At 38.9% G+C, this 22,563-nt stretch overlaps 1 protein-coding gene across 1 annotated transcript; it reads left to right on the forward strand.

Moving 5' to 3' along the window:
- Positions 1 to 965: 965 nt before the first annotated feature.
- LOC133047001 (cytochrome c-like) lies at positions 966 to 1,515 on the forward strand. The gene has a single exon (XM_061130040.1). It carries the CDS (start codon positions 1,028 to 1,030, stop codon positions 1,343 to 1,345), a length of 318 nt encoding a protein of 105 aa, XP_060986023.1. The 5' UTR covers positions 966 to 1,027; the 3' UTR covers positions 1,346 to 1,515.
- Positions 1,516 to 22,563: the final 21,048 nt, after the last annotated feature.

Consider the following 22,563-nt stretch of genomic DNA (forward strand, 5'->3'; position numbering starts at 1 on the left):
TGAATCAAGGCAAATTGGAAGTGGTCAAACAGGAGATGGCGAGAGTGAATGTCAACATTCTAGGAATCAGCGAACTAAAATGGACTGGAATGGGTGAATTTAACTCAAATGATCATTATATCTACTACTGTGGGCAGGAATCCCTTAGAAGAAATGGAATAGCCATCATGGTTAACAAAAGAGTCCGAAATGCAGTACTTGGATGCAAGCTCAAAAATAATAGAATGATCTCTATTTGTTTCCAAGGCAAGCCATTCAATATCACGGTAATCCAAGCCTTTGCCCCAACCAGTAATGTTGAAGACACTGAATGGTTCTATGAAGACCTACAAGATCTTTTAGAACTAACACCCAAAAAGGATGTCCTTTTCATTATAGGGGACTGGAATGCAAAAGTAGGAGGTCAAGAAACACTTGGAGTAACAGACAAATTTGGCCTTGGAGTATGGAATGAAGCAGGGCAAAGGCTAATAGAGTTTTGACAAGAGAATGCACTGGTCATAGCAAACACCCTCTTCCAACAACACAAGAGAATCTTGTGGACATCACCAGATGGTTAACACCGAAATCAGATTGGTTATATTCTTTGCAGTCAAAGATGGAGAAGCTCTATACAATCAGCAAAAATAAGACCGGGAGCTGACTGTGGATCAGATCATGAACTCCTTATTGCAAAATTCAGACTTAAATTGAAGAAAGTAGGGAAAACCACTAGACCATTCAGGTATGACCTAAATCAAATCCCTTATGATTATACAGTGGAAGTGAGAAATAGATTTAAGGGACTAGATCTGATAGACAGAGTGCCTGATAAACTATGGACGGAGGTTCATGACATTGTATAGGAGACAGGGATTAAGACCATCCCCATGGAAAAGAAATGCAAAAAAGCAAAATGGCTGCCTGAGGAGGCCTTACAAATAGCTGTGAAAAGAAGAGAAGCAAAAAGCAAAGGAGAGAGAAAGCGGGGCGTTCGGCTTGCGAGCGGGAGCTTCTCGGTCGCGCCCAGAGAAAGAACGATTTAAAAATGGGTGATGTTGAGAAGGGCAAGAAGATTTTTGTTCAGAAGTGTGCCCAGTGCCATACTGTGGAAAAGGGAGGCAAGCAGAAGACTGGGCCAAACCTCCATGGTCTGTTTGGACGAAAGACGGGTCAGGCTGCTGGATTCTCTTACACAGATGCCAACAAGAACAAAGGTATCACCTGGGGAGAGGAGACGCTGATGGAGTACTTGGAGAATCCCAAGAAGTACATCCCTGGAACAAAGATGATCTTTGCTGGCATTAAGAAGAAGGGAGAGAGGGAGGACTTGATAGCTTATCTCAAAAAAGCTACCAATGAGTAATAGTTGGCCACTGCCTTATTTATTATGAAACAGAAGTTTCTCATGACTTTTTATGTGTACCATATTTAAATTGATCTCACACACTAGAATTCAGATCATGAACGGCTGATGGAATAATTCTGTTGGACAGTCCTGATTTAAATAAGATTGGTTTGTGGCTAAAAAAAAAAAAAAAAAAGCAAAGGAGAAAAGGAAAGATATTCCCATTTGAATGCAGAGTTCCAAAGAACAGCAAGGAGAGATGAGATAAGAAAGCCTTCCTCAGGGATCAGTGCAAAGAAATAGAGGGAAAAAACAGAATGGGAAAGACTAGAGATCTCATCAAGAAAATTAGAGATATCAAGGGAACATTTCATGCAAAGATGGGCTCATTAAAGGACAGAAATGGTATGGACCTAATAGAAACAGGAGATATTAAGAAGAGGTGGCAAGAATACACAGAAGATCTGTACAAAAGAGATCTTCATGACCCAGATAATCACGATGGTGTGATCACTCACCTAGAGCCAGACATCCTGGAATGTGAAGTCAAGTGGGCCTTAGGAAGCATCATTATGAACAAAGCTAGTGGAGGTGATGGAATTCCAGTTGAGCTATTTCAAATCCTAAAAGATGATGCTCTGCAAGTGCTGCACTCAATATGTCAGCAAATTTGGAAAACTCAGCAGTGGCCACAGGACTGGAAAAGGTCAGTTTTCATTCCAATCCCAAGAAAGGCAATGCCAAAGAATGCTCAAACTACCACACAATTGCACTCATCTCACATGCTAGTAAAGTAATGCTCAAAATTCTCCAAGCCAGGCTTCAGCAATATGTGAACCGTGAATTTCCAGATGTTCAAGCTGGTTTTAGAAAAGACAGAGGAACCAGAGATCAAATTGCCAACATGCACTGGATCATTGAAAAAGCAAGAGAGTTCCAGAAAAACATCTATTTCTGCTTTATTGACTATGCCAAAGCCTTTGTGTGGATCACAATAAACTGTGGCAAATTCTGAAAGAGATGGGAATACCAGACCACCTGACCGGCCTCTTGAGAAACCTGCATGCAGGTCAGGAAGCAACAGTTAGGACTGGACATGGAACAACAGATTGGTTCCAAATAGGAAAAGGAGTAGGTCAAGGCTGTATATTGTCACCCTGCTTATTTAACTTATATGCAGAGTACATCATGAGAAATGCTGGGCTGGAGGAAGCACAAGCTGGAATCAAGTTTGCCAGGAGAAATATCAATAACCTCAGACATGCAGATGATACCACCCTTATGGCAGAAAGTGAAGAGGAACTGAAAAGCCTCTTGATGAAGGTGAAAGAGGAGAGTGAAAAAGTTGGCTTAAAGCTCAACATTCAGGTAAGTAAGATCATGGCCTCTGGTGCCATCACTTCATGGGAAATAGATGGGGAAACAGTGGAAAGTAATAGACTTTATTTTTTTGGGCTCCAAAATCACTGCAGATAGTGATTGCAGCCATGAAATTAAAAGACACTTACTCCTTGGAAGGAAAGTTATGACCAACCTAGATAGCATATTAAAAAACAGAGACATTACTTTGCCAACAAAGGTCCCTCTGGTCAAGGCTATTGGTTTTCCAGTAGTCATGTATGGATGTGAGAGTTGGACTGTGAAGAAAGCTGAGCACCAAAGAATTGATGCTTTTGAACTGTGGTGTTGGAGAAGACTCTTGAGAGTCCCTTGGACAGCAAGGAGATCCAACCAGTCCATCCTAAAGGAGATCAGTCCTGGGTGTTCATTGGAAGGACTGATGTTGACAGTGAAACTCCAATATTTTGGTCACCTGATGCAAAGAGCTGACTCATTTGAAAAGACCCTGATGCTGGGAAAGATTGTGGGCAGGAGGAGAAGGGGACGACAGAGGATGAGATAGTTGGATGGCATCACCAACTCAATGGACGTGAGTTTGGGTTAACTCCAGGAGTTGGTGATGGACAGGGAGGCCTGGTGTGCTACGTTTCATGGGGTCACAAAGAGTCAGACACGACTGAGTGACTGAAATGAACTGAACTGAACTAAACTGATAAATTGCTTTGGTCTCTGAATGTCAAGTAAAATAATTTCAGATGTGAATCTCATCCACCATAAAGTTGTGAAGGCACAGATCACGGCTGGTGAATACATCACTAAAAATTTTGTTGTTACTGTTGGATATTTTGTGTCTGTTTGGGCATCAAGGTATAAATAATGAGGTTTACAGTAATATAACTTATTACAAAATTGAAGCAAAATTGCAGAATGTTCTATCAAGTCAAAATAATTTTGGATTACTTTTAGGGTTGATTTGTTCATCCCACTTTCCTCACAAATTAACTATGATAGTTAAGCTCATTGTCTTTAGACCATAAAATGATGGAAATGAAGTACTAGAGACTGTTCATTTATTTCATTCCCTTGAACTATTATATGGCAAAATTTTTCCAAGTAGATGGATATGCACCCTATGTTTGAGAAAATGACCTGATCCTGTAGAATGAAGTAGATAGATAGATATTTAACTAAGCTCTTACAAAGATTAGTAAAACATGGTCTCTGAACTTTTACAAAGAGTTTAAAATCTGAAGAAGTCATATGATCAATATTTACTTGATTAGTACAGGCAGATTATAATCATGGTCATAAAATACAGGTAAAAACATATGTTCTGGGAAGCCAGAATAAGAAAGGCATTTGTAGCTTTTAGTCACATCAGGGAAGGCTTCCTGGTGGATTCATTAAGATGAACACTGAAGGATGTGTAGGAGTTCAAAAAAGGATGGGTGGCGGAGAGGACTGGGGTGATATGCGTGTATGGAGCAAAGGCTTTCAGTCCTGGAGTGTGTGACCCAGCCTGGGAGGGGCACAGGTCACAGGTCACAGGTCACAGGTCAGGAGGTTCTGAGAGGTAATGCTGCATAGGGCGCAGAGAGAGAATGGGGACCACGTTATGGCAGAGTGAGAATTGAGGGATTATTCTGCAGGATGATTCTGGGTGATCCGTGCATGCCTGGTGGGGCCAGGAGGAATCAGAGGAGAACAGTGCTTCAGACACATGAGTCTGGTGAATTGTGTAACAGAGATTGAAAAGGGAATGTGACTGGAAGTCGCAGGGGGAGGTAGACAGGGAGATGTGACAAGACAGAAAGGAGATTTGGAGGGAAGTGGCTGATGGCAAGAAATTTCCGGGACTGATTTGATAAGGGGGGCAAAGGACACAGAGTAAACAAAGAAAAGAAAAGCAAGGGCCCCCCTCCGCCTCAGTGTTTCTGTCTGGTTGGCTGGTAGCAAGGTGTCTCTGCACACACAGAGACATCTGAGGAAAATCTTTTGGGGTAGGAGTGAGGGTTGTGGATGGCAAATAAAAGATCACTTTGCATCTAAATGAAATGCCTCCTGTGTCAGCTTAAAATACAAATAAAACATGTAACACCTGACCTTTTGCTTTTCCTGGGGCGTCTGTGATTTTTGTGCTGCCTTTTGCTTACAGTCTGTATGTCATGAGCACATCTGCACTGAAGAAGAACTAGCCCCCGCTTATAGTTGGAACAATCTTCTAATTTTTCTGAGCTGGAAAACAACCTCAACAGTAACAGTAGCAGTACCGTCAACAGAGATCACAAAACCGAACCCAGAAAATTGAGCTGGAGCCCGGAGTGTGCAAGCATCTTTGGTCAGCATCCCATGAAACACTTCTCCTTACAGTGCTTCCCGCTCGGTGGCTCTGAGCCCAACTTCAGGCTTCTCGGGTCAGCCTGCTGGGGGTGCCGCCCGCGCCATTGTATGCACTGCCCTGGGATCAAAGCATTCTTTCTCCTTCCTCATCTACCCCTTCTCTCTACTGCTCCGTCTGCCTTCTCCTGCAGGGGGTCAGGCTGGCCACATTTGCACGTCCTAGTGCCTAGCCCTTTTATACAAAGTTTTCTTTGTTAATCAGGAGAAGTAAATGCAAATCCTCTCTATGTACAATGAACTGCTTTCAGAAGAAGGTGTGACAGTGATATAATGACCTGGTGAATTTTCAGACAAGGAAGATAAAAATATCTTGGTTTTATTTTCCAGAGATTAGTATTTAAGAGATCTGTGTGTGTGTGTGTGTGTGTGTGTGTGTGTGTGTATTTGTGTGTGGATATGTGAGTGTGCATCTTTTTGTCCACATTCTTTCTCTGGAAAACAATATGACCATGCAATAGAGCAGTAGAGTCCCTGAATTCTCTCCTTTTCCATGTCCCTTTCTGAATCATCCTTAATATTTGAGTGTCAGTGCGAGAAGTCTCCAGGGTTGAAACCACAGGATTGTCTGTGTGCCTTCCGGGGGTTAGTGAACTTTCGTGTCTAACCTTAGAGTGTCTCTCTCACAGTCCCCGGTTAGGGTCAAGAGGGGTACGTGGGCTACCTTCTGGTCGTTAGTTGTAAAGCCGGATTGAACTCAGACATAAGCACTGCCCTCCATCATGTTTCTCTGCAAGACACTAATAAAAACACAGCGACAGTTCATTCTGTTTTTCACTTTTACTTGTCACTGCTTCTTACACCAATCAAGCAAACAGTTGGTCATCACTTAATTGAAGTACGGGTAAATTATAAGCAGTCTTTTGAGCAATCCAGCTATCTTTGGGCATGGCTTACTCTTGAAGACCTTCTTGGATGACATCCTCAGTAGTTGTTAAACATTTCAGAGAAAAGATATAAAGCGAAGAGGGCTGTGTCACGTTTTATTTAATTTCTCCTTTTGTTACCGTGGTAGAATCAAGAAGATGGTGGCATTATTTGACCTCTTCTCCATGGGAATAGTAACTATAATGGGTTTAATTAACTATGTGGTATTGATGTAATTAGTTATCCTGGTGATTATACTTCTTTAATAAAAGCACTTCATTTGAGATGCATTGGTGTCTGCAGTTGTCAAGCCCTACCCCCGATACTTCATAACTGTCCAGACATTGGCACCGCGTACATATTTTACCAACAGCTCTTGAGAGAGGTTATCTTGCATGGCTTAAGGTAATTGGGAACTAATGATTTTGCCCCCTGGTTTCAGACTCGGTTGCTTGGAGAGCAGAGAACCTGTGGGGGGAGGGGTAGCAGCTCATTTTGTGTGAACTGAAGAGGAGGGGGAAGGGCTGTGTTTTGGAAACCATATGCTCTTAGGAACTGTTTCTCTTTAAGCTAGCAATCAGAGAGACAGTAACACCAGAGGGAACTGGGGGTGTTTAATCTATGAGTGGACTGTATAAATACATTGAAATAAATGTACACAGTGTACGGAGACATATGTTCATATTAACAGGAATCTTGGCTATGCACATATCTATTAACAAACACACAGTCCACTTTGGTATTAAAAGTAGATCACTGCTTAAATTCAGTCAGCAGGTAACTGACAAGGTCCCTTTCACACGGCAGAGTGCACAATGAAGTCCGACTGTATGGAAAAAATAGGGCAAATGTAAAAGAAGAAACATAATGCAAAAATTTCCATATGAACATGTCAATAATAACATCCCAAGGAACTCCAAAGAAGAAGAGAACAAAAGCAGAAAGATTATCTAGCTGTGCCTGGACCCATCCACAATAAAACATCGTGCCTGAAGCCCCTTAGTCTCCTCACTATTCAAAGTTGGGAGTTGAAGGGGGAGGGGGGAGGTGTGGGGGTGGGGAAGGGAGAGGTGTGGACACAGAGAGGAGGTTGAGAAACCGAGCTGAAATAGGCTCTGCTGAGAAATAATAGGTCTTGAACACAATCTCTTTTTGCAGCTAGAAGTGCTATTTCTTTTCCAGTCCGTTTTATTTGACTCTTCTTTTCTCAAAGCTGTGCTTCCCCGTCACCTCTTCCTGCAGATCTTTATCCCGCAGGGCTGAGCCGCCTCCCCTCCGCAGCTGCCTGTCTAGAGACACACAGGGAAATCACGGCAGGCATCCGACTGCTTCATGCGGCATAGGAAGGAGCACTGTGGGTCGTCCTCACAGCCAAACCCATCAACAAGCACCGTCGCAAAACCAAACAAATGGAAGAGCAGTGCCTCATTGGAGGTACCTGCCAGCGAGACTTGTTCCTCTGCCACGAGGGATGCTCCGGCAAAAGACTCCATCCCTCATTAAATCAATAAAATCAAGTGTCCTTTATTTTAAGCCTCTGCTCTATAATCCAGTAGCGAGGAGAGGGGCCCAGGCTTTTCATCTCATTGTTTCAAAACAGATCGTTTGGTTGGAATTGACAAAAGGTTCATTCCTTTACCTTTGTGGAAATGTCAGTAAAAGGCAGGTGCTGGGCATTCGGACTCTTTTGCTCAGTAGAAGAAAAAAGAGGAGCGAGAGCGAGTGTGTGTGTGGGGGGAGGGGGGGATCTGTGACAGGCTAACTACATGTACTGAAGCTTTCTAAGACATTTTGTTTAGCTTGATATTGTGCAGCAGTGAGGAGAGAGGTGGAATCTATTGTGTGCCAGCTGCATGAATCACCGGATTGAAGTCTAACAGCCTCAGATCCTCTTTTATACAGTAAAGGGGAGATTAAAGCAGGGAGCTCATATGTCACGAAATAGAGGTACAATGCAGTTCTGGCTTGCTTGGTGCACTCAGCCGGCATTTGATCCAAATTTAGCCAAAGGGAGCGAACAAACGTGTGCTGCAATCAGCCAGGGAGGTGGCAAATGTTGGGCTGTAATATCCAAAATTCCTTTTTCTGTTTCCAAAATGTCATCTCTCCTTTGTCAGCTTCATTATGATTGAATCTATGTATAGTCACAGACCAACTGGAAACAAACAAAAACACCCAAACCCTGGTTAAATTATTCTACACCTGCCACTTCCTAAGCTGTGTAATTGATATGAAGCACAGGAAAGGTTTTTTGTCAGTTTGGTTTTTGTTTTTTTATTTTTCATCTAGGACTCAGTTATTTAACAGGTATTTGGTGAATGCTATAGTATACTCTAGGAGTTGAAAGGGATGTGCAAGGAGTCTAACATGTATCTTTCTACTCTCTAAAAACTTGCAGTTTTTAGAGAAATAGGATAGGCAGGCTGACAAACACGCGCACGCACACAGTCTCTTAGGAACAAAGGCAATGGAACATTTTGTTTTACTAAATATCAGAGTATAAACAAGTCATACTATAGGAATTCAGAAAGAAATGACTTTTGAGAGATTTCTTTTGAAAACAGAGTTGAGAAAGGGAACAGTTAGTTCTGTTTGGAGTCCTAGTCCTTTTGAATGTCCAACCTGTGCTACAAATTGTCATATATCGAGTGTGTGTGTTGATGTATTATTCTCGTCCCCATTTAATAGACAAGAAAAGTGAAGCCTAGAGAGGTAAGTAGCTTGCCCAGAGTCTCACAGTTGATAAGAGGTGAGCAGGAATCTAAACTATTCACTCTTCACATCCCCAGCCTGCTTGGCGAAAGAATGGAAGGTAGATGCTCTGAAGGAGCATTCAGCCTGGCATCTCACCTCTCCCCTTTTGCTAAGTGAACCTCCATCTGTCCTCACTGAAACTTCCAGGCCTTTATCTGTTTCTGTTTCAACTGAATCATCAGCCCCTTTCTCTGTATTTAGATTTCCTTCCTGGACAGACTTTATGATCAAATCAGTGATAAAACTTTTTTTTTTTTTTAGAAGAGCTTGTACTGGTGGCTTGTCTAAGGTTGAATAGGTCATTAGTTGTAGACGTGAGCTACAATTTGTCTTTCAAAGAGCAGCCCAGTGTTCTTTCTGGCATTGCCCATTGCCTTTCTTACCAGCATGCTGATCTTCAAGATTGACTTCTGTGACCTACCAAACTTCTGCTGTGTTCACCATGCCTATTGCACCCCTACTATTTGCTTTTCCTCTTGCTTTATAGAGGAAGCCTCAGGAAGATGGAGACCCATGCAGCTTCGGCCATCTGCAATGTCAGGGGCTCCAATTACAACAGAGCAGTCACAGCTGCTCACTGACAATACTAGTCATCTCTTTTTGAGATGCCCAGGAGCCATTCCAGATACTCTCTCTTTTCAAGTCTTCTATGCAACTGGTAAATGATCTCCTCTTATATCTCAGTGAGAACATGGGCATCATCTGACATCAGATACCTTGTTTTCACCTCAGTACTCATTTCCAGCACCCTGCCCCCATAATCCCAAAGGCCCTGTCCCATGCCAGAAGAGTTGCCCCTTGCTGGCTTTCCTATGCCACGTGGTTGGGTTGCTGGGGGCTAGTTTTAGGGCTTGTGTCCTTTTTAGCCCTCAGGTTTCCCCCATTCTATCCCAGAAGTCCAGGTCTATACACTACCACTACCTACGGCAATCCATATCTGAGCTCAGAGAAGCACCTATAAACATGGATTTGTAAATTCTCTTAGGCTCAATATGCTATTTTCTCCATACATGGGATTTTATTTACAAATTCAATTCAGTTCAGTTTAGTCACTCAGTCATGTCCAACTCTTTGTGACCCTATGGACTGCAGCACACAGACCTCCCTGTTCATCACCAACTCCTGGAGGTTATTCAAACTCATGTCCATTGAGTCGGTGATGCCATCCATCTATCTCATCCTCTGTCATCCCCTTCTCCTCCTGCCTTCAATCTTTCCTAGCATCAGGGTCTTTTCAAATGAGTCAGTTCTTCACATCAGGTAGCCAAAGTATTAGAGTTTCAGCTTTAGCATCAGTCCCTCCAATGACTATTCAAGACTGATCTCCTTTAGGATGGACTGGTTGGATCTCCTTGCTGTCCAAGGGATTCTCAAGAGTCTTCTCCAACACCACAGTTCAAAAGCATCAATTCTTCAGCACTCAGTTTTCTTTATAGTCCAACTCTCACATCCCTACATGACTACTGGAAAAACCATAGATTTGACTATATGGACCTTTGTTGGCAAAGTAATGTCTCTGCTTTATAAAATGTTGTCTAGGTTGGTCATAGCTTTTCTTCCATGGAGCAAACATCTTTTAATTTCATGGCTGCAGTCATCATCTTCAGTGATTTTGTAGCCCCCCAAAATAAAATCAGTCACTATTTCCACTGTTTCCCCATCTATTTGCCATGAAGTGATGGGACTGGATGCTATGATCTTAGTTTTCTGAATGTTGAGTTTTAAGCCAACTTTTACACTCTCCTCTTTCACTTTCATCAAGAGGCTCTATAGTTAGTTCTTCTTCACTTTCTGCCATAAGGGTGGTGTCATCTGCATATCTGAAGTTACTGATATTTCTCTCGGTAACCTTGATTCCAGCTTGTGCTTCATCCATCCAGCATTTCTCATGATGTACTCTGGATAGAAGTTAAATAAGTAGGGTGACAATACACAGCCTTGATGTACTCCTTTCCCTATTTGGAACCAGCTTGTTGTTCCATGTCCAGTTCTAACTGTTGCTTCCTGACCTGTATACAGATTTCTCAAGAGGCAGGTCAGGTGGTCTGATAGTCCCATCTCTTTAAGAATTTTTCAGTTTTTTTTTGTGTGTGTGTGATCCATACAATCAAAGGCTTTAGTATAGTCAATATAGCAGAAGTAGATGTTTTTCTGGAACTCTCTTGCTTTTTCTATGATCTAATAGATGTTAGCAATTTGATCTCTGGGTCCTCTGCCTTTTCTAAATCCAGCTTGAACATCTGGAAGTTCATGGTTCACATACTGTTGAAGCCTGGCTTGGAGAATTTTGAGCATTACTTTGCTAGCATGTGAGATGAGTGCAATTGTGCGGTAGTTTGAGCATTCTTTGGCATTGCCTTTCTTTGGGATTGGAATGAAGACTGACCTTTTCCAGTCCTGTGACCACTGCTGCATTTTCCAAATTTGCTGATATATTGAGTGCAGCACTTTCACTGCATCATCTTTTAGGATCTGAAATAGCTCACCTGGAATCTATCACCTCCTCTAGCTTTGTTCATGGTGATGCTTCCTAAGGGCCACTCGACTTCGCACTCCAGGATGTCTGGCTCTAGGTGAGTGATCACACCATCGTGATTATCTGGATCATGAAGATTTTTTTTGTATAATTCTTCTTTCTATTCTTGCTATCTCTTCTTAATATCTTCTGCTTCTGTTAGGTCCATACCATTTTTGTCCTTTAATGAGCCCATCTTTGCATGAAATGTTCCCTTGTTATCTCTCATTTTCTTGAAGATATCTCTAGTCTTTCCCATTCTCTTGTTTTCCTCTGTTTCTTTGCGTCGATCACTGAGGAAGGCTTTCTTATCTCTCCTTGCTGTTCTTTGGAACTCTGCATTCAAATGGGTATATCTTTCCTTTTCTCCTTTGCCTTTCACTTCTCTTCTTTTCTGAGCTATTTGTAAGACCGCCTCAGACAACCATTTTGCCTTTTTTTCCTTGGGGATAGTTTTGATCTCTGCCTCCTGTGCAATGTCATGAACCTCCGTCCATAGTTCTTCAGGCACTCTATCAGACCAATTACAAATTAGGAGAAAGAATCCACATGACAAAGAAAAACATTTATAATTGTGGAATATCAGGCACCATTGTACATGACTAAGGAGTTTTGGAGGCAACAGTCCTCAGATCACATCTTCTCAGGTAGTGGTCCATCTTCTATGTCTAAATAGATAGCCTGCTCTGCTCATCAGCTCAGCACTCAATCTTCAACTTGAAGAGCATCTCCCATTCTTGATAGCTTAGGACAAAGCTTGTTCTCATGGTTTATTCATGTCCATTGAGTTGGTGATGCAGTCCAACCATCTCATCCTCTGTTGCCTCTTTTTCCTCTTCAATCTTTCCCAGCATCAGGGTCTTTTCCAATTAGTCATCTCTTTGCATCAGGTGGCCAAAGTATTGGAGCTTCAGCTTCAATATCAGTCCTTTCAATGAATATTCTGGGTTGATTTCCTTTAGGATTTTTGGTAGGTAGGCTGGGTGAAATCTAGAGCAGCCTTTAGTCTAAAACCAATATTCTAATAATCTAAGGCCACTTTTCATTGTTTAGTTGCTAAGTCATATCAGACCCTTTGCAACCACATGGTCTGTAGCCTGCCAGGCTCCTCTGTTCATGGGATTTCCTAGGCAAGAATCCTGGAGTGGGTTGTTATTTCCTTCTCCAGGGCATCTTCCCAACCCAGGGATTAAACTTGCATCTCCTGCATTGGCAGGTGATTGTTTGCTAGCGAGCCAACAGGAATTATCAATCTAAGACCACTACTAAATTCTATAATCTCTATCCAGTGCTCCATGCTTTTCTACATTGGCTGGTGGAAACATGAACGAGTCCCAATTTTATCTGATCTCTGGGAGACGTTTCGCCTGCTGATTTCCAGCAGATTTTCCTCTAGCCCTTTGTAGTTTCTGCTTCTTCGTCTACAAACCAGGACTGACAGTTACTCAGTGGGCTGTCTCTGCAGTCCCTGGAGCAATCTCTCTGTGCCCTTCCTCTCTGATATTCTGCGCTAGAGGTTCTAGTCCATTTGGCCTTCCTGAAGACAGAAATGTGGGGGCAATTGTAGGGCTCATTGCTTTTATTTCATTTCAGGGATCATAGTCATGAAATGTGTGCTGCTGAGTTTTTCAAAATTTTTGTTTCATATTTTTCCATTGTTTCTGTTAGGAGTGTAAATCTGGTCCCTATTAGTCCATCATGGTCAGAAGCAAAATTGCCCACTAATTTTTATGGCATCTAAATACAATATTTATCTTTATGAGGCTATCTCGCAATGTTGGAGCTCAGTTGGTGACCTTTTTCTTAAGATGCATAAAATACGCTATTATATTTTCACCAGATATTCACTTTTCATTTTGAAGTTATTTTGAATACTTATAATTTTTCACTGCCAATATGTTATTTAAGTCCTACAGATTCTTTCAAAAATTCTGTTCTGTCTTGTTCTCTCTATATCCACTTCCACTGCTGTATTCAAGATCTTATGTCTTCAATGTAAAAGTATTTTGTAACTGACCCCTACACTCTATTTTCTCCCATACTAATTCAGTTTGCATAAAAATATCATTCATTGCATTGATATGCTTGCAAAATAGTGTAAATGCTTCTTTGGCATTAAATAATTCAGCTCTAGCCAGCTTTTCATAGCTTATCTTCTAACACCTAGCTTTATCTTCCACTTCCAACAAAACCCTGAGGATATACTAGTACACGGCTGCTCCTCTGTGCGTTGTGAACATATCACGCTAATTCAGGCCTCCATGCCTTTGCTCATGATATTCTTTGTGCTTAGAATTCCCACTTTCATTTTCTTTACGTCTCCCATTCTTGTAAGATCTAGTTTAATTACTACCTATGATAGCACAATTCTAACATGGATCGTCCTCTAAGCTCTAAACTAATTTTTTTTCCCTAAGCCTATCGGCATTTAATCACATTACATTACAAAGTATTAGTTGATGACTTAGTATGATCTCCCAGACATTCCCATTCAATATATTCAACCAGTTACACAGATGCTGTGGTGGTGTATATAGCAGGTGAGAGGCCAAACTTACCTTTGGGCTTCCTGACTTGAATTGACCCCACAACTCTTTTATGCTGTTACCTTTCCCTCTCCTACATTTATTTTTTTTAAGTTGATTTACAGTGTTGTGTTAGTTTCAGGCGTACAGCAAAATGAATCAGTTATAATCAGGTATGTGTATATATACCTACTCTTTTTTAGAATCTTTTCCCACATAGGCCATTACAGAGTACTGACTAGTTTCCTGTATTATAGAGCAGGTCCCTATTAGTTATCTATTTTATATATAGTAGTATGTATCTGTCAGTCCCAATCCCCCAATTTATCACTCCCCTCCTTATCCTCTGACCCCGCCTACATTTTTTCATTAGACTATTTGTTAAGGAGTGGAGTGCCAAGTTGAGAAAGGGAACAAAAGAGCAGAGAAAAGGAGAAATAGAAATTTCACTTATTTGCAACAAGAAAAATAGTGAGACAGTTTCATGGAGAGATGATAGATAGACACATCTGGTAAACCACTGTGCATATAATTCCAAAGAATCCCAAACCTTTCTTAGGCAATTGCAGTGACGTGAATATGTGTACATCTACCAAGAAGCCTATTGTTGAACACTTTCTCTTTGGAAGAAGTGTAGATATAGTGACTATGAATGCAAGTGTGCCCAGGAACTTCTCTAGGCTCAAATCTCATCCCTGAGGTTTATGAGATGTATAGCTGTAGGCATTTTCTTCTCTGTTCTTTGACTTCTTCATGTGTAAGATGGGGATGATATTAATCCCTACTTCACAAAATTGTGGTGAAGTTTAAATGTGATCATCTCTGTGACAAGTGGGCTGATGGGAGGAAAGTTATGTTTTGCTAACATTTTCAATCCATTGTTATTTGAAAAAATAAAAAAAATTATTGAGATGGGTAGAGTTTGGTTATTTTGGTTTGGAATGAGATCTAATTCTGGCCACCATTCAAAAGTTTTTGACTTTTGAAAACAACAATTGGATAAGGCATCAGAAATTCTCTGTAAGTAGAGCTAGTTCATATAACTTAGTGAAGTGTTTGACTCAGCTTTGTCCATCTATTCTTTATCTTTCTCATGTATTCTCCTCCAACTTCTCTTGGACTGATCTTATCACTTGTCCAGTCCCACAAACCTCAGAATTTCAGATTTATATAGGATTTCAGATATATATGGGAGGAAAGAGAGAGATTGTTTTGAGTCTTATTCAATAAAATACAGACAACTGATCTGAAAAAAGTTTAATCAAACTAGTTATTCAGGCATGTAGCAAAATTCTCCTGTAATCTTTTCTTGATTCTTCTCCTTTTACTTTTAAGTGCATTCAAGTGAACAGGTTTATGCAGATGTAGTAATACATAGTTAACTCTATAATCACCTATGGCTTCTTACAACTGGCTTCTGCCTATCTCACATATATCATCATTTCTTATCATCTAAATGAGTATTCAATAAGCATCTGACTACTGATCCATTAGCAGCATCTTGACAATATAATCATGATTCTAAGTGTGAGGAGTTTAGATGGAGGCTGTTTCTATCAAGAATTCAAAATTTTAGAGCAGCACAAAGCTTAGCAGAAAAGGTATCTAGGTCAGAATCCATCATTTGATTTTCAAGTTCTTAATTTTGTTCTCACCTCACATTGTCCTTTGAAACTATCATCAAGCAGTACCGAGTAAGTTTTCCTCTTGCCTACAGCTGTGTTAGAATTTTGATAACTTGAATTAATTGGTTATGGTTCCAGTCATTTGGAAATTTTCTGAACGGTATTGCTTCTAAGCCTTTTTATATTTTAATGTTGAACCACATTAAGAGTTACAATAGTGGTGAACTCCCATTTAATGATAGTTTTATTTTTATTTATTTAGTCTACAAATAAAACAACGCACATTTCAATAATTTCAAAGCTCTTTCATTAGTCAGGGACGTATAACACAGGAACCACTGATGGCTCACAGTATATGAAATTAATGTATAAAGATTGATGAACAGATGCATTGGAAGTAATATTTTAAAGAATGAAGTGCCAACTTTGGGACTGATCCAATGAGTAAATCAGAGTAGATTCAATAGCATATCAAAAAATTGATAAAAATCCTATTTTTATTGTGGTTCTTTTTTTGTGTATGTGTGAGTAAGACAGAATAGATTAAATTATAAGCAGTGTGCTTAGAACTAAGGTAGTAATATGATATCTAATTGTTATTATTTTGTGCTAATCCCCATGCTTTATGTGCATTATTACATTTGTTTCTTACAAAACTTATAAATTTAGTATTATTATTTTCTCCATGCTTTAGATAAGAATAAAAACTTAACAGAAACTAAATAAAGGGCAGAGCAAGGATTCTGATGCAGTTCTGCCTCATACTGAAGCCTGAACCTGGGTGTGCACTGTCTATGTGAACACCATCTGTTGCCAATGGTACAGCAGAAATAAATTCAACAATGGCTGATACCACTGCATATCCATGAGACACTTTATAGTTTACATGGCATGTTCACACTTTTCGTTTCCTTCAAACTTCTCAATATTATTGTGAGACAGTATTATTATTTTTACTACATACACTTTAAAAAAAGTGGAAATTGTGAACTGGGGGTGCTGAATTGGGGGTGACATGTTTGCAAATTGGGGGTGAGTTAGGTTTGAAAAGCTGGTAAGACTTAAACCCAAAGTGAAACTCAGGCCTCTGATTCAAGATTCTCTTACTATTTCCACTACATTTCAATGCTTTCAAATGTAAACATTCAGTTACCAAAATCAAGCATGTATATGCCCATGTGTGCTAACTATAAATTTAAGTTGCCATTGTTTACTTCTCTTTTGTAAATAAATAAACCAGAAGATCATCCTGGCAGTGAAAGTGAAAGTGTTAGTTGCTAAGTCGTGTCCAACTCTTTGCAACCTCATGGACTGTAGCCTGCCAGGCTCCTCTGTCCATGGAATTCTCCAGGCAAAAACAGGGGAGTGGGTTGCCACTCCTTCTCCAGGGGATCTTCCCCACCCAGGGATCAAACCCGATTTTCTGCATTACAGGCAGCTTCTTTACCGCTGAACCACCAAAAGATAATCCTGGCAGACTTTGGGTACATGGCACTTAAAATATTCTACGACAAGATAGAAGATCTCTGAATTATTAAAAACTAATTTATTTACGACAGACCTGGCATAGGGAAGATTAGCCCTTGGCTCTTGGTCAGGCCAGGATGTCCTCATAGGAAAATGAAAATGGAGAGGATATTATTTAAAGAAAAGTGTCACTGCAGAACCCTTGACACAGATTCTACGAAAGAGTTAGGAGGGAAATGAAACTGAAACGGAAACTCGATCAGATTTCTCAGACATGGGAATTAGCTGTGACAGTTTTATCCAGAGGTGGACAAGATATTTTTTCTTTATCATGATTTATGATGTGCAAAAAATAACTTTCCTGTCCAGATGATCTTTGCCATTTGCAGTGACTGCTATCCTCATTATTAGGTTTTATTTTCATGGAGTGAAAGTATAATCTCTAGGAAATCTCATAAAGGTACCCTCTTTCCAACACAGGAATTTATATTCCATATTAATCATTATCAAATTGTTTTTAGTAAAAGCTGGCAAGGGGGAAGAGCACATGAGATGAATGTGGGTAAAGAGAGAGAGAAAGGCCAGAAAGCAATGCATTTTGATGGGAAAGATAGGCATGGTTTTGATGCTGAGAGACCTGCATTTATTCACTTAGTCAGTCAACAAACATCTAACCCAGCCATATGCAGGATGCCATTCCTGGTGCTAAGACACAGTACAACCGCCTCTGAGCTTTCTTCTCATGTGTGTACTCAGTCACTCAGGCATGTCCAACTCTTTGTGACCCTTTGGACTGTAGCCCACCAGCTTCCTCTGTCCATGAGGTTTCTCAGTCAAGAATACTGGACTGGGTTGCCATTTCCTCCTCCAAGGGGTCTTCCCGACCCAGGGATCAAACCAAAATCTTTTGCACCCCTTCATTGCAGGTAGATTCTTTACCACTGAGCTATCAGGGAAGCCCCTGTATTCTCGTAGCCAAATGAAAATAGCCGAGTAGAAGCACATACTGGTTTCTTTTCCACTCTCCTTTGTAGTTTTCTCAAAAAAATATCATTAAGACACGCAAACCTCACGTTTTTTTTAGATCAAATGCATTTTACCCAGAAAGAGGTGCAATAAGCAAAATGAGCCTGGAGAGAAGAAATATGTTTGAAAGAAGTTGTTTTGCTTTTTCTTATTCTCCATATCTCCTGGCAGAGTGAAAGCTTCCAGAACAGGGAGCACCAAGTAGTGGTGAGGCTGACTCAGAACAGTAGGGCAGAGGATGTGTCTGAGAACATATCAGAGTCTGGTATATCACCACTGGAGCTGATGAGGGCTCAAGCTGAGTAATATGGAAGGATATCTCTTCCCCTTGGGAAAGTCTGCAAGATAACTTGGGTTCCTGTTGTGCTAGGATTACTTCCGACATAGGTTTTGTGTAGGTGACAAACTGTCTTCTGCCAGCAGGATTGATTATACAGTGAGAATTTCACTCTTGGGAGATAATTTTCCTGCTTTTGTAATGTATCCAAGGAGATAGGAAGAACAGGAGTTGGGGAGTCAGAAGACGGGGGACATAAAGTCACTGAATTTTAAGAATGAAATTTTATAGGCTTGGAAAGAAGTATAGCATAATAAACAGAGTCGAGAATGACAGTTCCCAAGGTCTGGGAATGCCTGGGTACTCTCAAGACGATTTGGGGAGTCCATGATGTCATAACTATTTTCATAGTGACACTAAGGTATTATTTAGTAGTTTCACTCATTCTCTCATATAAATGGTTGTTGGAATTTTCCAGTGGATTGATGAGATATTTGATATTACAACAGTTGAAATGCAGTAGTAGATATGAGACTCTAGCTGTCTTCTATATGCAAGACAGTTAAGATATTTGTAGAATGGAAAGCAATGCCACTTCCTCGCTACTTTTGTTTTTCAAAATACAGTTGTTTTTAATAAAAATATATGCAGTTGTTCTTTTACACAAATATATTGTGTAATATATGTGCAATATATATATGTAGGCCATGTGTTAGAACTATTTTAAACAATAAATTAGTTCTAAAACTTCTTTTTTAATTTCTGTAATAGCATGTGTACCATATAACACAAAAGCTTCAAGAACAGCAAAGAGTCCTGAGATCAAAAAATTTGAGAACTGATACCTTAGAATATTAGGGGAAAAAGACTTGAGACGTTTGTTAGAATGTGTGAGAAAAAAATCATACATTATATTCTATTTTTCCTTAAAAATCAATTGAAAGATGACAAAAAGAGTGAGAAGCAAAAATGGAAGTTGTATATTAAATGAAATAAAAAATACCTAAAATTCTGATCTAAAACATTTAAAGAAGGATAGCTAAGAATAATGAATTGTGGATTAATGTAAGAGAAGAGAAAATGACATCATAGATTGGCTGTTGCTGAATACCTTGGGCAGAGATGACAAAATACATGATTGTTCTAATAGGCAGCACACCCTTACTTTTTTTCTTATTGCTGTCTAATTAATATACTGTAAGATGATCCTTTTAAACTGTTCAATTCAATGGTTTATAGTATGTTCACAAAATTGTGCTATCATCACATCACCACTATCTAATTGCAAAATATTTTTGTTGCCGAAAAGAAACCTGTACCTGTTAGAAACCACTCCCCATTCTTCCCAGTCTACTTTCTATCTCCATGGATTTGTCTAGTCTGGACATTTTGTATAATAGGAATCATACAATGTGTGGCTTTGTGTCTGGGATATTTTCCTTAGCATAGTGTTTTCAAAATTCATGTATGTTGTAGCATATATCAATTCTTTATTCATTTATATGGCCAAATGATATTCCATTTTGTTACCCATTCATCAGTCTACGAACATTGTTTTTTTCTAATTTTTTGCTACTATGAATAATGATGCTATGAGCATTTGAGTACAGGTTTTTACATGGACATGTTTTCAATTCTTTTGTGAATATATCAAAGTGTGAATTTTCTTGGTGTTATGATAACTCTGTTTAACTTTTTGAGTAAATGCCAAACTTTTCCACAGTACCTATGCCATTTAACTTTCCCACCAGCAGTGAATGAGAGTTCCAATTTCTTTGTATCCTCAGTAATACTTGTTATTATTTATCTTTTTAATTATAGCCATCCTTGTAGTTGTAAGCTACAACTTGTAGTTTTGATTTGTGTTTCTCTCTTTTCACATGCTTATTGGTCATTTATGTATCTTCTTTCCACAAACATCTATTCAAAATCTTTTGTCCATTTTTAAAATGGTGTTATCCATCTTTTTATTGTGAGTTGTAAGAATTCTTCATATTATTAGATACTATTCATTTATCAGATCTATATCAAAGTAAAGAGACTGACTTGAATTGGAAATCAAAATATCTCACACACACAAAAAAATCCTAGGACCAGATGGTTTCACTGATGAATTTACCAAATATTTAAGGAGGAACTAACATGAATTTTCTACACTTGCAAAAGAAGTTCTTCCAAAAAGTAGATGAGAGAGGATCAGAAATTTCTATACCTAAGAATAAATTTGGGAAATGTGAACAATCTCTATAAAGAAAGCTTTAACACACTCCTCAGTGATGCAAGAGACTTAACCAAAGAAAATCTCATAATACTTTTGTATAAGAAGAGTCAATATAATATAAATAATAATTTTACTTAAATAAATATATTAACACAATAGCAATAAAATGCCAAGATGATTTCAGGGAATTTAGACAACTAGAATATTGATTTCATATGGGAAAAAAACAAATAAATAGAGACAATTCTGAATAAAATAATAATATATCATAAAGTAGATAAATCAAAACAGTGTAATAATGGCAAAAAAAAAAAAAAAGGTGGCTAGATCAATGAAACAGAAATGAAAGTCCAGAAAGAATTCAGTGCTCATTGGCATCATTTCAAATCAGTGGAGAAAGGATGCATAAATTAAATAAGTTATTGAATTATTATTATTGGATAAATGTGTTTGTAAAAAAGAGAACCATATAGAAATACATTATATGATGGAGTGGCAAAAACATTTAAGTAAAATCAAATTTTATTAATCATATAAACATTGGAAGTATGCTTGGGAAAAATCACCATTAATCAAATTAAAAGATAAATGAATTTGTAAAAACTATTTGCTGTTTATAATTTCTATAATATATACAGAAATTTGAGCCAATTAACCCACTAAAATTGGGTTAGGTATATAAATAAGAGCTTAAGATAAAGGAAATACAATGGCTCTTAAACATGTAACTACTCAATTCACAATAAGATAAATGCAAATAAACACAACAGTAAATACCATCTTCTACCTATGAGATTGGCAAAGAGCAAACATTTCATAACACACAGTGTTAGCATGGGTGTGAGAAAACTGATATGTTACTGGTGGGAGTGTGAATTAGGACAGCTCTTACTGATCACAACCTGGCAATATTTATACGAATTACTAAAGCAAACACCTTTTAGTTCAGCAAGTACAATTTTGAGAATGTAACCAACAAATATACACGCATATGTATGAAACAGCTTACCTACCAAGTATAGCAGTGTTTACAATAGCAAAAGAATAAAAACAAATATTTGTCCATAAGAGCCTGATTAAATATATACAAAAGAATGTTACACAACTTATAGAAGGAAAAAAAAGAAAATTCTTTCTTCCTTATAGAAGAAAGAAAGGTAAAGAAGCTCCTTATATATTAATAGGAAAGATCTCTAAGACATATTTAAAATATAAATAAATCAAAATGCAGAATAGAATGTATAGAGTGTGCCAAATGGGAAAATAATAAATATTTTTATAGCTTGTACATCTAGGAAGATACAGAAGAGCATTTGCTGTCTGCCGGAGCAGAGGACTAGAACTGGATTACTGGGGTATAGAAATTGTGCTGCCTAAATTTTGAACACAATTCCTGCATTTTCAATTCAAAATATAAAAATCATAAACAATTCAACTACAAAAAAAACACGAATGGAAGAGGAAAATAAAGCCACCTTAGAAACAGTATCTTTTGGAAGTAGTTAAAATCACAGACACAGGCCAAAAACATGGTCAGGGATAGCAGACATTTGAATAAAATGAGCAAAATTAGTTTTTAAAAAATTGTTAAAGAATTAGCAGGAAAATCTGAAAAGCTCTGAAGTGCCAGCATGTGTAAAACTAATATCCAATAAAAAAGACCATATTCCCAATATATTCAAAGAAAGTTTTCCTGGAATGATGGGAGATATTCTAACAATTGAGAGCAGAGCATGTCACGGGAAAAACTGATGCTGATGATCAAGGAGGAATCTTTCCTGAGAAAAGCTACCAAATGTAAGCAGATCAGAACACTCCTGTGAGCCTGCAGCAAAGGAAGAAAAAAGAGTCTGATATTTAAGGAGGTAAAACAGTTAAGGCTGAATTCAGACTTCTCTAGAATCACATCTAATGCTAACAACTGTGCTGTGATGTCTACAAAGTTTTAATGGAAAGGAACATCATCATATTTTATGTCCCACTATGCCACTGTGCTATAATCAAAACCAAGGAGAAATATTTTCAAATATACAAAAAAATGAAGAAATATTGTTTCCATGAACATTCTTGTAAAAGCTACCAGAGGGCAGGCTTCAACCAACCAAATGATGGATTTTGAAATCAAGGTAAATTAAATCATGGTGAGCAGTGAATCCATTTAAATGTTCCACTAGTGCTAACAGCTGTGGGAACTATATGCTTAAGAAAGTGAATATGAACA

This window comes from Dama dama, chromosome 26 (genome assembly GCF_033118175.1).
Source record: "Dama dama isolate Ldn47 chromosome 26, ASM3311817v1, whole genome shotgun sequence".
Lineage (NCBI taxonomy): Eukaryota > Metazoa > Chordata > Mammalia > Artiodactyla > Cervidae > Dama > Dama dama.